At 37.9% G+C, this 17,103-nt stretch overlaps 1 protein-coding gene across 2 annotated transcripts; it reads left to right on the forward strand.

Annotated features, from left to right (window-relative positions):
• The first annotated feature begins 569 nt into the window (after window positions 1–569).
• LOC124880235 lies at window positions 570–15,302 on the forward strand. Of its 2 annotated transcripts, none has more exons than XM_047385203.1 (5): window positions 570–805; window positions 2,239–2,369; window positions 10,012–10,308; window positions 10,532–10,610; window positions 13,015–15,302. In XM_047385203.1, the coding sequence occupies exons 1-5, from the start codon at window positions 607–609 to the stop codon at window positions 13,938–13,940; spliced, it is 1,632 nt and encodes a 543-aa protein (XP_047241159.1). In that variant the 5' UTR covers window positions 570–606; the 3' UTR covers window positions 13,941–15,302. The 2 variants fall into 2 exon arrangements, with proteins under 2 accessions (XP_047241159.1, XP_047241158.1); XM_047385202.1 differs by having other exon boundaries at window positions 571–805; window positions 10,529–10,610.
• The last annotated feature ends 1,801 nt before the right edge of the window (window positions 15,303–17,103 follow it).

The raw sequence follows: 17,103 nt of genomic DNA on the forward strand, positions 1-17,103 counted from the left end.
GGAAATTCTAGCAAAATGCTATTTATTTTAGGTTATTCATGAAATGTGTTTTGGGGTATAGTTTTTCCTAGAAGGCACATATAAAAGCAAAAGGGTGTCCAACATGGAAGTTGTAGCAATGGGTGTAGGTTTCATTTTTTCAATCATTACACATGAAATAGGGTGTCTGTCTTTCAAATTTCAGTCTAATTTGAAAATATTTTGATCTGAAAACAGGGCTACAGGAAATTATTTAAAATGGGTTGGACCAGTCACGACTGACTGTGTTGTGTCCAGCCAAGGTGCCCATTCAAGACAAATCTGAAATTTTATATAGAAATGTTTGTATATGTTCACTAACAGTTTTTGTACTTAACTGTCATTAATTAAATATTACAGTTTCTGTCTGTTAGTAATACTGTACCTCATGTTCATCAACCTGTTAAAGTAAGACCAACAACAAGTGAAACAAGTGGAAAGCAGAAGGGCGTCAAATGTCTTTTGTCATCATGGAAAAACCCAGAAGAGTGTGTTTATAGTTAGCAGCAGGACAATGGGTGCGGCCAAGAATTTGAAAACTGGATAAGCAACTATTCCATTTAATATACCGCTGAGGTTTCGATTCAGATGTTAAGAGTTCCCATGATGATGGAGGACAACTACAAGTACCTGGTTTTCATCGAGTGTAACAACCTTCTTTCAGTGGAAAAAAAGAAGAAAGTAGAAATATATTTTCAGGTTCGGCGAAAATCAGGAGGAGGAGAATGTGGACCTTTGAAACATGTTGCTGACAATATCTACAGTGTAGCATTAAAAAATGAAGAAGGTACAGTAAAAGTTTGTAAATTATAATTCCAGCTGTATTTTGTTTGTTTCTACTAAAATCTAATAATCCGTCTAACGTAAATCTCAAAACATTTATGAGCACAAATATTTTTTAGCTATCCTAAATGTTTGTCTATCTATCTATCTATCTATCTATCTATCTATCTATCTATCTATCTATCTATCTATCTATCTATCTATCTATCTATCTATCTATCTATCTATCTATCTATCTATCTATCTATCTATCTATCTATCTATCTATCTATCTATCTATCTATCTATCTATCTATCTATCTATCTATCTATCTATCTATCTATCTATCTATCTATCTATCTATCTATCTATCTATCTATCTATCTATCTATCTATCTATCTATCTATCTATCTATCTATCTATCTATCTATCTATCTATCTATCTATCTATGCATGCCAATTTTGCAGGTTTTCCCACTTGCAAAGCATGTAGAAGTCTTTAATTTTTTCAACTGTGAGTGACAGAAAATTACATTTATTTTTAAGCAATTAATTTGAATTTTATTGCACAACATAAGTATTTGATCACCTAACAACCAGGCTCTCACAGGCCTGTTAGTTCTGCTTTAAGAAGCCCTCCTGTTCTCCACTGATTATCTGTATTAACTACACCTGTATGAACTCATTATCTGTATAAAAGACACCTGTCCACACACTCAATCAAACACACTCCAACCTCTCCACAATGGCCAAGACCAGAGAGCTGTGTGAGGACATCAGAGATAAAATAGTAGACCTGCACAAGGCTGGGATGGGCTACAGGAAAATTGCCAAACAGCTTGGTGAGAAGGCAACAACTGTTTCCACAATTATAAAAATATGGAAGAAGTTCAACATAATGGTCAATCTCCCTTGTTGTGGGGCTCCATGCAAGATCTCACCTTGTGGGGCATCAATGATCACGAGGAAGGTGAGGGAAAAGCCCGGAACTACACAACAGGACCTAGTCAATGACCTGAAGAGAGCTGGGAACACAATCTCAAAGAAGCGCACGAAAGGTCCCCCTGCTCAAGCCAGCATGTCCCGGCCCATCTGAAGTTTGCCAATGACCATCTGGAGTTGTAAATTATATATTGGCCATCTGAGAATTAAAATTGTCACATTAGCACACTAAATATATATGTATGTATGTATATATATATATATATATATATATATATATATATATATTTATATATATATATTTATAAGCCTATATTTTTCATTAAAATCTTAACCCAGCAGTCTGTCAGAAACTCCTGGGCCACATTTTCTCCCCAGTTCACCCCTGCTGACACATGAAGTATTGCAATGATTATTTACTATACAGTATCTCTGCCTATATTGTAATATTGTAATTGTGTCATGTATTTCTTGTCAAAGCTTTAAATAACTATTTTGATACATTTTGTTGTAGACCAACAGGAAGTGCTAAGGAGATGCCAGCACACAGTAGAGCTGCCGGATGGTCCTCTGGTGTTTATTGTCACAGAAAATCCACTGACTCCTTATTCTTCTAACAATAGCATCTTCACAGCTCCAGTAGAGGTTGGTGGTTCGCTGAAGATTGATAATTATGCTGTAAAGATTTCTAGTTATTGATCATAATTATTTATCAAAATTAACAACCATAATTCAGAAGTAATAAATTCTAAACAAAAATAATTTCTTACCAACAAATACCAGAGATACACTCTGGTGTTTTGATTATTTGGCTCACAGTACGTAATAATTACAATTAGTTAATTGGCAGTAATTGAGAATTATTAACCAAAACCACGTTAAATGTCACTGTTATCAACTGTTTTACTGAATTGTGTGGAACACTAACCTTAGTTGACAGATAATCACTTTTACACAAAAGAAATACAAACACTGTCTCTTTATCTATGTGAAAATCCATTAAACAAATAGTTCCCTCTTACACCCACTGTTCATGTCCAACAACTTTCACCTAACTAAAATATGCACTATTCTAAAGAAAATGGGTAGATTAATAATCAAAAATAGGAATGTGCACTGAGTATAAATGGAGATCAAACCAGCAGTTTATGGAGTGAGTGGGAATAGATCAAAGCTTTGGATTGACTTTGGAAAATAGAACAAAATGAATAAAACGGTGAAGCTTCCTCTTGTATGGTGATGCAGGGTGAAGCTTCCTCTTGTACGGTGATGCAGGCCAGATCAGATGCGGTGCGGTCCACTGGGAAACCAATGGATAAACACAGGGCCATAGAACTCTGAGACAATGGGATAGATTGGGGGGTCTTTAAGCTTTCAGGTATGGTTTATGATTGGTAAATAGTAAAATCATATTTTGGTACGACCCGCTCCAGCTATTGTGGTCCTTAATATTATTGTAGTTGCTCTGAAGTTATATTAACTTTTCCGTCTTAGAAAACCTTCTCATTTCTCCTGGTCCCAATGGCGACTCAGTGAACAACACGTTACATGTAGTCCCGACTCAGCCCCGGTTGTACCTGCTCAGGGGCAGGGACAAAAAATAATAGGTACTGGTATGGAAAAAACAGTAATGGAAATGCTCGCAAAGCGAGCCAAGTGGAGTCAAGTAGGGCTAAATCAACCCAGTGGAAAAGAGGCATAGGTCTCCTACAGTCTCAAAGTTTTGTTTGTGACCTGAAATTGACTCCAGGCTCTTCCAGACTCCACTTATGTTGTTCTGTTTCAGAAGTTCCTCAATCTTCCTTCTCTAGCTGTTTTCCCATCCCTGATATTTTTCCTCAGTTCCTTCTGCACAGCTCTGAGCTCCTCCCTGTTTCACTTTTCTCTTCTCCTTGAGTAGAGCCTCAGGGTTTCAGGGTTCATCCAGGGCTCGTTATTGGCGATACACTGTACATTCATTAGGGGCACATTGTTATCTACACAGAAGACAATGTACTCTATGATGCAGTTTTTGATGCTGTCAATGTCCTCTCTATAAGGAGCACAGAGCTGATGAGCTGTATGTCTCCTTGCTATTGACATACAATAAGTCCAGTGATTTAAAGGTGGGGAGAGTTGAGGACAGGAAGACATGAAGTCCCCAGATATCAGTAACAGGTCCTGGGGATACTGTGTTTGAAGTTTGCTTATGGTGGTGTGGATAGCGTCACAGGCTGCTTCCGCATTGGCAGAGGAGGGAACATATAAAGTTATCGCGATAACGTGTGAATTCCTGTAGGAGGTGATATGGCCTCATAATAGCGGCTATCAGCTCAATGTCCTTGATGCAATTTGTCTCTTTTAAAGTTGCATGCCAAGAGTTGCACCATCTATCATACACAAACACAGCCAGACCCCCTCTGCTCTTCATGCAATAAAAGATAACAGTTACATAAAAACTTTATGTTCTTTCTGAATGACGTTCATTAGTCATTAACATCTCTCCTGTGAAGAGCCTTAACCTTAACTTTATCTTAAGGCTGAGATAACAAGTTGTGAGCATTTTGGCCAGTACAAATGCAAAGCCTCACTTTGCACCTCTGGCACATGGTTGAGTTATGACCTTTCTGGCACATCCTGGCTCAGTTCTTTACTGACAGGACAGGGAGGTGGCCGATCATATCGCATATAAGCAGGGGCCTAAAGACTTTAGGGTGTTTGATGGCTCTTGGTGGATATTCAGATCCTGTGTAGGGGTGTTCACTTTTCCTCCTCGCAAGATAGATGAGTCTTCTGGCCAAACCTAACCCAACATTTTTTAACTTAGTGCTGCTGCATCACAGCAGTGGAGAAGCCATCCCTTATGACAGCAATCTAACCTATCTGCCATAGTATGGTCAGGTACCAGCACTGTGACTTTGCTGGAATGTGATGCAGCGCAATTATCATGTCAACCAAATCCATTTCTCCCATGTGAGTGTTGTACACTGACACAGTCTGGGGGCATCACTGTGAGACTTTTTTTACTCTTTAGAAAAATACTGTACTGAACATAGGAGCTCTCCAGGGTGATTGTTTTCTTTGACAAAAGTAAGCCCTGCTCTTTGTTGTTTGAGAAGAACTTTATCATCTTCCAATTTGCAACTCATCACCCTGTTCTTTATAATAATCACCTAATTTTGGAGGCCCATGGACACTTGTAGATGACTAATCAACTTCAGTGATGTGAAAAAATTGTCAGAGCAGACAACGCAATTGGAAAGGCTTCTGGTGATTCTGCACAGCTGCGGAAAGTGAATCATTCTTGGAGCACTGATGATGAAATACCTAAATTCCTTGTAATTGTATGTTCACAAATGTTGCTCTTAAACTGTTGGACTTTTTGCTCATGCAGTTGTTCACAAATGGTGAATCTCTCCCCATCCTTGCCTGTATTTGACCAAGGCTTTCGGGGATACTCCTTTTATACCCAATCATCACACTTACCAATCAACCTGTTCATCTGTGGAATGTTCCAAACAGATGTTTTTTGAGCATTCCTCAAGTTTCCCTGTCTTTTTCTCCTGTTCCAACTTTTTTGGAACGTGTTGCAGGCATCAAATTCAAAATTAGCAAATATTTGACAAGGTCACAAAAAAGAATCCAATATACAAACTTGGTCTTTATTACTGGAGAATAGAGTCCGTATTAATAGTCCATGATTCAGAAAGGGTGGTCAGAATATGAGACCAAGGTAAGAAATTCCAAGGTTCAAGACAAGACAAAAAAACGCTGGAATGCTGACAGAAGTCGAAGCAAACTAGCAAAGATAGGAGGAAACCTTGATGCTTAAATAGGGGACAGTTAATTACAAAACCAGTTGAAATACATCATGGCAGGGTCAGGGAGATACCTGAAGGGGAATCAAGTGAAATCATAATTACAGCAACCAAAACACAGTAACAGGCATGACAGCATCGTCTGCTCAATGGCTGGCATGACAATATTTGCAAAAAAATAACTTTGTTTATCAGTTTGCACATTAAATATCTTGACTTTGTAGGGTATTCAATTACATATAGATTGAACAAGATTTGCAAATCATTGCCTTCTGTTTATTTATGTTTTAGACAATAGCCCCCTTTTCCACCGAAAGCCTCAGGATTTTTTTTACCTGGGTATTACCAGGGAATCTTGTACTTTCTTCTTCCATTGCCACGGTCCATTTATTTAATGAGCCTAATGACGTATGGGGAAGTTGTAAAAATTAACTGCTGTTGTGATTATGAATCTGAGAATATTATTTAATATTTAATATTAATATTTTATCAAATAATATTTCGGTCTGTTAAGGGTTGTCCTGTGAATACCAGCCCAGTAAGGCGATGGTATTAGGACAAAATAGAAAGGTGTGAGTCGAGCTCTGACATTATTGAATAGCATAAACTCTGCACACAAATGGAATGAATTCACACAATTTGTTAAAGTACAAGAATTTATTAACAAAAATAAGTCAACTCAAAGTCAAACATATTTCAATCAACAAACTCTTTACTATGCTAAAACAATCCAACTGAACTACCAAGCAGAATTGAAGAATAATGAAGACTAATAGGCTATGTACAATATAAACAAGTTGATTAAAGATGATTGGAAATTATGACCAAAAGAGTGATGCAATGTTACCATGCAATGTTTATGTTTGAGAACCAAGGATTATCTTGAAGAATCTGGAAATGAAGTTAAATTAGTCTTGGAACCAACTTAGACAATAATCAGCAAACGTTTAGACAACCCTTCACAATGCAAGATCAGATAAAATATTATTTTAATAAAATAATGTTTTAAATAATGATCTGCTGAACAAAACCAATCTTCTGGATGACCATTTCTCAACGGTGTCTCATTAGCTGCCTTTAGTTATTGAAATAATATTTGAAGAAATATTATTAAGGGAGTATTTTGGAAAAGAGCCAAATCTTTCTGGAGAAATGGGGCTTAATGGTGTTTACTTAGTTATCAAATCTAGTAAATAATGTTTAGGGACTATTATTCACTAGCTTGAAAACTAACAACCTTTCTGTTAAATACTCTTTAGTAGCTTATTCCATAGTGGGTCGCAGGGGAGCTGGTGCCTATCTCCAGCAGTCTATGGGCGAGAGGCAGGGTACACCCTGGACAGGTCGCCAGTCCATCGCAGGGCAACACACAAACAACCATGCACACACTCATTCATACACCTAAGGGCAATTTAGAGTGACCAATTAACCTAACAGGCATGTCTTTGGACTGTGGGAGGAAGCCGGAGTACCCGGTGAAAACCCACGCATGCACGGGGAGAACATGCAAACTCCATGCAGAAAGACCCCCGGCCGGGAATCAAACCCAGGACCTTCTTGCTGCAAGGCAACAGTGCTACCAACTGCGCAGAGATTTTGTCTCTTCTTTTTGCGGATGACGTGGTCCTGCTGGCCCCCTCTAGCCAAGACCTACAGCATGCGCTGTGGCGGTTCGCAGCCGAGTGTGAAGCGGCTGGGATGAGGATCAGCTCCTCCAAGTCCGAGGCCATGGTACTCGACTGGAAAAGGGTGGCTTGTCCTCTTCAGGTTGGAGGGGAGTTCCTGCCTCAAGTGGAGGAGTTTAAGTATCTCGGGGTCTTGTTCACGAGTGAGGGAAGAATGGAGCGGGAGATTGACAGACGGATCGGTGCGGCTGCCACAGTAATGGGGGCGCTGTGCCGGTCCATTGTGGTGAAGAGAGAGCTGAGCCGAAAAGCAAAGCTCTCAATTTACTGGTCGGTCTACGTTCCTACCCTCACCTATGGCCATAAACTTTGGGTCATGACCGAAAGAACGAGATCCCGGATACAAGCGGCTGAAATGAGCTTCCTCCGTAGGGTGGCCGGGCACTCCCTTAGAGATAGGGTGAGGAGCTCGGCCATCCGGGAGGGGCTCGGAGTAGAGCCGCTGCTCCTCCACATCGAGAGGAGCCAGTTGAGGTGGCTCGGGCATCTATACCGGATGCCTCCTGGACGCCTTCCTCGGGAGGTGTTCCAGGTACGTCCCACCGAGAGGAGGCCCAGGGGACGGCCCAGGACACGCTGGAGGGACTATGTCTCTCGGCTGGCCTGGGAACGCCTTGGGCTCCCCCTGGAGGAACTGGAGGAGGTGTCTGGAGAGAAGGACGTCTGGGCGTCTCTGCTGAGTCTGCTGCCCCCGCGACCCGGTCCTGGATAAGCGGAAGACGACGAACGAACGAACAAACTCTTTAGTAGCAAGCACGTGTTCTTACCGGTTAGCAGTTGAGCTAACAAAATAAGCTAATAGCTTAGCACCAGAATCAACACATACCTTTAAAATACCAGGGTTAATAAAATTGTTAAAATGCATAAGCGCATAATCTTCTGTGTTTAAAATCACCCTTTTAAAGAAAGTTTGTTCATTACCATAAACACAGTGATGCGGGCCGTTGTCCTTCCTTCAGACTCGGCTTGTAGAAACAGCTTCTCTACTGGGGATTTCTCTGCGGCACAGTTTCGGCAGGCCTCGGAGAGACAGTAAGCAATGCTTATACCTTAATTTCCCCTCTTTATGAATGAAATCACCGGGTACACAAACAGTGCTTCACTCATACTTAAGTTGTGCATATGATCGCGTGATCTTAAGACACTCTTGGATCCAGTTTGAAGAGTTTATGTCTTTTTGCCAGCAAAAGACATTAGCGCGCTTGTGTCCCCTATCCGGTCCCTTTCAAAGGCCGTGTGGAAGAGGGCGGATGTAGCAACAGCTGTGCTTTTCTTTGGGTTGTGGCATCACAGGAAATCCGCAGTTATCCTGTTTCCTGGCTGTGCCGGAAGAAGGTTAATGCACTTTATTTTGAAAAGTTCCAGAATAGTTCGTACCGGAGTGTAATGTTGAAATCCATGGCTGGGTCCCAACACTGCAATACATCTTTATTCCAGCAGAAGGAGTTACTCCTTTACTACGCTTAAAAACTGATAAATAATTTTTTTGTTTAACGGATAAATAAGAAATGATAAGCAGCTTAAGAGTTATATATTTGGTTAATTCTTTCCATTATTACTTAAGTTACACTGGATCTATGAGCAGGAAAAGTTTAAATCATTTTATATTTAATTTTTACCAACCTGCATCTGGCTTGTTGCCTCATCCAACTTGTTGCCTCTTTTATGTGCTGCTTCGACCCGCCCGATGAAGTGTTTACTTCATCTTCATCACTTGTTCCCTCTGAATATAATGAGCCATCAGTTGGCAAAACTACAGAAACTCTCTTTCTCAGACCATATAAACTACACACCAAATTTCCCTGAATACATATAGGATTCATGGTAAAGTTAATCAATAATGCACATTTTAGAGGAAAATAAATTTTCATTAATATTTTAATGTAGTATATCTATAGAAGAAAAGACTCAAAAAAGGAGAAAGTCTCAGAGTAACTGTTTTATACCCCTGTCTGGGCAACGTGTCTTCTAGGATACAAATATTTAGTGCGTTATTATCTAAGCTGTTTTAACGTAATTCATTTTTTCCCCACATACTGTACATATTTTATGACTCTTAAAGAACATTTTATAAAATACAAATTCTATCATATGAGTATGTATATGAAAAATAACTGTTGCATCACAATGTGATTCTTTGTTCCTGAAGTCTATTTTGCTGTCATAAGGTCACATGACTTCCGTGTTAGCTGTTTCATTGACTCATGAATCTTATTTCAAATCATTATCATCCAAACTTATTTCAAACTTAAAGTTTGATATTCTAAATCGGTCACGGATATAAAGATGAAATGTAATTTAGAGTTTAGAAAAAGGATGAGCGTATTACCTGGTGACACACAAAAAATAGTTTGGGGTTAAATTACTTTTTTTCGTTTTGATTAGATTTTTTAAGTAAACCTGGCCTGAAATCTGGCATTTTTACTGTTCTTTGAGAAACTAACTTAAGTGTCATTCAGACAACTTCAACTTTTCTCTTTTAGCTTCATTACAACCTCAACATCCTATTTGTTTTTATTGTAATAAACCAACACAACTAGTGCACAATTGTGAATTAGAAAAAACAACATTATTCAACTAGAAATCAAAAAATTGTAGCATCTATTTATATCTGGCCTCCTTAAGTTAATACATTATAGAGCCACTTTCTGCTGCAATTATGGCTGCCAATCCTATGGATTTTGTTTTTAATAGTTTTGCACACCTAGAATGAATATTTTGCGTATTCTTCTTTGTAAAATAAATCAAACGCAGTTAGATTAGGTCTATGGTGTATTTGAACCTTAATGGGTGATGTTTTGACAGAGTCCACAGTTTGTTTCCGACTTATTTGCTTCATTAAGTGGACAACATCAACTAGACCCTGACAAACATGTGTCTTCTGAGCTCGAAGAACATACAGATCCCGAAGAAGAACAATCGAAAGAGCTCAATTCTGCTCAACTTCACCTGGAGGATGGGACTGGTACAGTCAGCCGAAGGCCTCCATCTGATCCTGTACCTGAACCTAGTAACTGCATGGCTGTTGGAGACGATTACTTTGATGGCGACCACTGTGAAGATAATCTACTAACCCTTGAAACACAGCAGACCACAGAAAGGGTGAGAGCTAACAGAACAGAACAGAAAGGTGTGAGGATGGGGAAGGGATGACTGCCAGTCCTTTAAATTAAGTGTTAGAGGTAGAAAAAACAATTATTGGGTGAGAATAAACTATTTTTATTTTTGGCTGGAAAATACATAACAGATGTGTTTTATCAGTATTGTCCAATAACTTACATTAATACATTTTCTCAAATAAATCTGCCATTTTCTTATACAGCAGAGTTCTACGTCAGATGAAAACGATTTGATCGGGCCGAACACTGATAGTACAGAATCTTTTCTCAAATCTGTCCCTGATGGTAAGTCACGCTTATGTATTTTCTATCACTCTTTCCTGGTCAAAATATTTACAGTATTTAAAGACTTACCTTAGTGTTGGATAACCTTTCTATGAAGGCTAAGAAACTACGTTTTATGGTGCTAAATTTTCTTAAACATGATATTGGCACAACAGTAGAATGATGTGTTCCACAACATAGAAAAAAAGTTTGGATAAAGTGAAAAAACAGTTGAAAAATTTGAATGAAACTTTCAATAGATATTGCAATACATGTAGATTTAATATATGATGAGTTGAAGAAACATCATGATAGTTTAAATATGTGGAATAAAACTCAATCTGATATCATCAAGTGGGTTTTCCTTCTTGTGGATATTTGACAGTGTCTTAAACATTCCAACATTTTCTCTGCACTTTGGTTTGCATTCACAGATTCTATGCTTTTATATCTACTGCATAATGGTTACACCACTGAGAGACATCTAAATGTTTGACATTTGCTATTAACACTGGTATGGGTACATACAACGTTTACTTTTACTGAACCTATATAAGTACATAATAATTTGTCTAAATTCCTTAAGGTCATGATGACTGGATTGAGGAGTCACAGCATTATTTGGCAGTTTTTCTTTTGGAGGCTTAAATTACATAGATCAGTAAATATTATATGAGTATTTATGAAATTAACAAAATTATAAATAAAATAAAAAAATCCAAAGTCCCATATACTTAGGCTTTCCTGCAACAAAGCATGCATATGTCCTAATATGCGGAACAGCAGGTGGTGTGTTTTCCTTCATGAATATGCAAAACATATGATAATGACCCAAACACAAATTTATGGGAGGACGATGCAAGTGTAATTTCTTACCTCCCGCAATGCAATTTATCAAACCTGAAACTGATTGCGGTGCTGTTTTTGCATCTAGATTCAACATGTTTGAAATGCAGGCACTAACTGGGAAGCAAAAATGTCTGCTGTCACTGTGGTGAGAAGGAGGCATAGATAAAATGACAGACGATGGAGAGAGAATCTTCTGTACATGTGTCAACAGATTTGGATTGTCAAAAATAAAAATAATAAAAATAGATGAGAATAGAGGATTCTATGTAGAGGAAGATTTGTACAGTAAAATGATTTTGTGTCTCCAAAAAGCAATTTAAACAATCAAACACGATGTATACCGTTAAGGTATTGGCAAAACAAACAATACGAATTCAGTAAAATCATTGGAAAATAATTTTATTTTTACGCATGTTTTTATGTTGATTTAAATTTTTTGCAGGACAGTGATGTGACGTTATGTTTAAAATTAGCAAAGCCATAACATACAGATAGCCACCTCCTACAACAAACTATTTTTATGTTGCTAATATGATGTTCAGGCCCTAAATATTGTGGCTGTTTACTCCTCAAACATAGTGAGTTTGAGCGTGGGCTGCACGGTGGCAAAGTTGGTAGCACTGTTGCCTTGCATCAAGAAGGTCCTGGGTTCGACTCCTGGCCAGGGGTCTTTCTGCATGGGGTTTGCATGTTCTCCCTGTGCATGCATGGGTTCTTACCAGGTGCTCTGGTTTCCTCCCACCATCCAAAGACATGCCTGTTAGGTTAATTGGTCACTCTAAATTGCCCTTAGGTGTGTGAATGAGTGTGTGCATGGTTGTTTGTGTGTTGGACTGGTGACCTGTCCAGGATGTTGCCCATAGACTGCTGGAGATAGGCACCAGCTCCCCCACAACCCACTATGGAAGAAGTGGAATAGAATATGACTCACTGACTTTTACATTTTTAAATTATAAACATTATCAAAAAAATAACCATTTGCTTAAACTAGAGCCTTTTGGGGCTAAAAAACAAAAAATAGTTGCATTTTGGGGAAGGCTGATATAAAATGGAATGCTTAGAATATTGTGTTGTGGGGTCTCAGTACTGCAAAGGGTTGTAAGAGGAAAAACAGACCAGTAATAAGTCAACGATTCATTGCAGACTCAGTTCCGATTAGTATGAAGGGTCAAAGTAACAACAATTTACTTAAAATGAATTGAAGGTGTGAAATACTGAACATGGTAAATTGAGTCCCCTAAAAACCAACATGATTAATTTCGCCTCTGTAAAAATAAGAATTAAAAGGATAGCATGGTAAATATTAATGTTATAAATATTAAGGTTATCAAATTTAACATTGCCGGTTTTCATTCACTGCCTTCATTTTAGCGCCTCCATTTTTACTACTACTGTTTTATCATTTATCGCGTTCACAGTGTAATTTTTGTTGCTTCTGGTAGATCAGAATACGGCAGCAGCCCCGGCAAAACAGCGGAGTTGATTGATTCTTTCAGTTCTTCAAACACCTTTGTCTGATATCCAACTTTGATTACAATTAATATCATACTTCTAAAAATATATTTCTGTCTTTCAGATCCTGAAATGAGAAGAATTGTGATCCTGGGAAAAACTGGAGCTGGGAAAAGCAGTGTTGCAAACACTATTTTTGGAGACAACCTGTTCAACGTCTCCCATGGTTTCACCTCTGGTGAAAGTTCATGCACAGTAAAAACTAAATCCATCAATGGGAAAAACATCACTCTGATCGATACGCCTGGCTTCTTTGATACAAACATACCTGAAGAAATGCTGAAGTCTGAAATGTTGAAGTGTATAACAGAGTGTTCGCCCGGGCCACATGCTTTCCTTATTGTGCTTAAACTAGAAAGATTTACGGAGAAAGAAAATGAGATCCTCAAAAAGATATCCGAATATTTCTCTGAAGACATTTTTAGATTTGCAACAGTTGTTTTTACTCATGGTAATGATCTTCTTGAAGGACAGGAAATCGAACATTGTGTGAGAGAACAGGAAGATTTGAGAACATTTGTAAGGAAATGTGGTGGTCGGTGCCATGTCGTAGATAATACAAACTGGAACACAGGTTCAAATGACATATACAGGAGCAACACCTATCAGGTGACTAAGATACTTGAATCAATAGAAGAGATAGTGAATGCAAACAATGGAAACTTCTATACCAATGAGATGCTGCAAACAGTAGACAGAAGAATACAACAGGAAGTGCAGCACATTGCAAGGTCCTCAGCAAACATGTCAATAACAGAAATCTGGCAAGAAGCTAAAAGCAGAGTTTGGGAGTTTTTAAGAGAAGCAGGTTTTACAAGAAATGTACTGTGGAAGGCCTTTTTTGGTGTAGTGGCAGCTGGTATAATAGTTGCAGCTCACCTGTATGCGCCAACAGCAAGCCTAACAGATTTAGCAGGAGGAACAATAGTTGGAACTGGAGCAGCAGCAGCACTGTTAGCTTTGTCTCCAAGACATACACCTTCCAGTTAGCAATAACTGGTCTTAAGCTTTTTAAAGATGATGTTGTCATTAGGTAAGAATCAGTGTCTTTCTTTGCAGACACCTGATTCAATTAGAAGTGTGATAAAAACCGTTGTTTCTAGTTGTCTTGAGAATAGGCAGCCTAAAACGGTTATCTTATTACTATTTGTGGTTTGTAATGTTGTTATTGACCCATTCCCAAAATATACAGGGGATATTAAAAAAAAATAGCATATGTTGCTTTGTAATCAAGAAGTGCTTTCTTTGTTCCAGTTTTGTTGTTGTTGTTTATTATTATTATTAATTTTAACAATAGATGCCAAGCTAAAACCCAAAAAGCTCAAGCTGTTTCTCTAAACATCAAACAGGTCATCTGTGTTGTATTGGGGAAAGCCTGGATAAGGGGCCTCTGTCCTAATCAGTTGCTTCTGAGAAATCAGTGGATGATATATCGTTTGTTCTCTTAACTTCAGGGCCCCAATGCTGCATTTCAAAGTCACCGTAAAACTTGGATGGGTGATGACATCCTGCCGTGATTTCAAATCATTTTCTATACTTTGATGGTTTTAAATGTCAGTTGCAACACTAAAACCCATTTTTGTGCAGCAGTAAGGAGTTACAGCAGAGAGCTAACATCAAATGGTAAATGGCCTGCACTTTACCATTATTAAATCATTCCTTTTTCCCCAGGTGTGATCAAGACTATATGAAATGTAAGGGTAACTGTTCCAAATCCGACCTCCAGATCCTTTTGGAATACTGCATGAAACTCTTTTTAGTGCTTAAAACATGTAACTTTAAAACAAATGATGAATGTTTTCAACCCGTGTGTCAGAGCACAGACATCTAAAGAGTTAAATCTGCTAGAATGTGAATCACAAATGTCATGACCCTTGTTGAAAATTTATTTTTGGTTTAATCGTGGAATTTATCTTTCATTCAAATGATTTAGTTGTATTTTAGATTTACTACTAAATGCAGGAGAAATTGGTTAGGAATATCTGCCATGGTAAAGTTTAATAATACTCGATCTAGCCTTGGTTACTTGTCTCGCTTTATTGAATTTTATCACATTTTTAAGTAATCTTGAGATTAGTTTTTATGAGTTTATTGTGTTTTCTCTCCCAGGTTTCTTACTTATAATGAATATTAGCTGTATAATTTATGATTTTGTCTTATCTTGCAATTAATTTGCTCACTCAGATCTATTAAATCTATTATATTCATTGCAATAACTTCACATCCGGCTTCACCTTTTTATCTGTCCTGGTTGGAGGATTTGTGCTGTTCTGTAGGATTTGCTCATTATTTCCTGTCTTTTATTGACTGGTTTTAAACTGATAATAAACATTATTCATTTTATCACATAAATCATCTTGGCTTTTATTGTGTATATCTCAGTCAATCTATGTATTCAAGACAAAATTTACTGACTTCTTGCTCCCGTGAGTGCTACTACGTAAAGACAATCAGAGGATCTACATTAGTTCCTTCTATATCGCTTCCTGTTTGATTCCTACACACTAGTGTATCAAATAAAGACACATACTTCAACTACAGTGTTCACATCTCAGACTAAGGTCCTACAAAAATAAAATAAGATGGGAGGTAGGATTTAGATGATCTGATTATTTTAGGTTAGCTCTTTTAGTAGGTTTCCCTCAATGAAAATAAAACAGCAGCTTAACTATCCAGAAAAAAAACCCACATTACATAAGGCTTAAAAACAAATTAGCATTTCATTGAGTGATATCACTATTTATCCACAAGCAAAACATGACATCTGAACGTGGGCCCTTAAGGGCTGGATATCCTGCATATTTTAGATGTTTTCCAGCATGATCAATAATCTAGTCCTTCTTAAACTGGCCATGTACAGTATAATCTTCAAAACGTAGAGACTGAGAAAATATTTCATCTATTTTAATTTGGTTTGGTGGAGCAGGGACACATCTATAATATGAAGGACAGCTACTGTCAGAGCAGGATCTTCCCACTGTGATCTAAAATTTCCATAGCATATTTTAGGATGCATCGAAGATACAGGGTATATTTTCTGACAATCCCTTCTTCATCACTGTAATATTTAACCCTGACTCAGACTCTGGAAAGTCTGAAATTAGACTTTCATAAAAATATCACCTGGCAAAATAGATGTCACATTGTGCCGATGAGCAGGACCAAAGCTGCAACAGGACATCGGCAGGTGCATCGTGGATGGATGTACAACAATGAACACTTACTGACACGGAGGAAACACAGGAATCTGGGAGGGACTGAAAACAGGAACTTAAATACAACCTGAGGTGATAGGAACTACATGGAAACACGTCGGTACAATTAACAAAGCACAACCAGCTGCAGATCATGTCAGCAGGTCACCATTTTGACAAGTTAAAGTGTGTTTATAGTGTGTAAAGTGTAGAGAAGCATTTCTGCTTTTCGGTAAATTCTTCCTGTTAATTCCATTTTCTATTTTCTGCATCCTCAATTTCACCTGTTTGCACATTACAGTACGTTTTATTTACAGCGTGGGATTTTACATGTCTTTCACATAGACATCCTTTAAGATACAACAATACATTCTTGTTCTATCGGATTGACAATTTTAGCTCACTTAAAAAATAAATAAATACTCAACTCATTTAGTAAAGAACTGAATGTGTCTTTACTTTGGAAATAATACACAAACAATAATCTTAATATTCAATAAATTGTTTATCTTATAAATTTATCTTAGTTAACTTGCGAAGCATGTTAAATTATTAGATATTAGGTCTGTTGATCAGACACAATGACAATTAAAAATGATTTCAAAGTGCACTGAAGCATGAAAATAAAAATATATTAAGAGGTTCTTTCATTATAAACACATTCTGGAGCCTTTGCATGGCAAAAGGTCCAAAATTCACATTTCCAATGTACATGTGGCTCATATTTCAAATTTAAAGGTGCCATTACTGCCCCTACAGATCTTAGATTTCCTAACAGAATGTCTAATTGCATCGTGCTTGTCCACGCTGTCATGCATGGCTCCCAGTGGTCCAGGATGGAAACTCTGAAAAAAAATCAACAGTCATTCCACTGGCAGTCATCCGCCACATCAGGTCCAAAGGTGTTCGCCAGTAGTGAAATTATTATTAAAATTATTATGAGATTTTAGTTTTTGTAA

The sequence above is a fragment of the Girardinichthys multiradiatus genome, chromosome 14, assembly GCF_021462225.1.
Source record: "Girardinichthys multiradiatus isolate DD_20200921_A chromosome 14, DD_fGirMul_XY1, whole genome shotgun sequence".
Classification (NCBI taxonomy): domain Eukaryota; kingdom Metazoa; phylum Chordata; class Actinopteri; order Cyprinodontiformes; family Goodeidae; genus Girardinichthys; species Girardinichthys multiradiatus.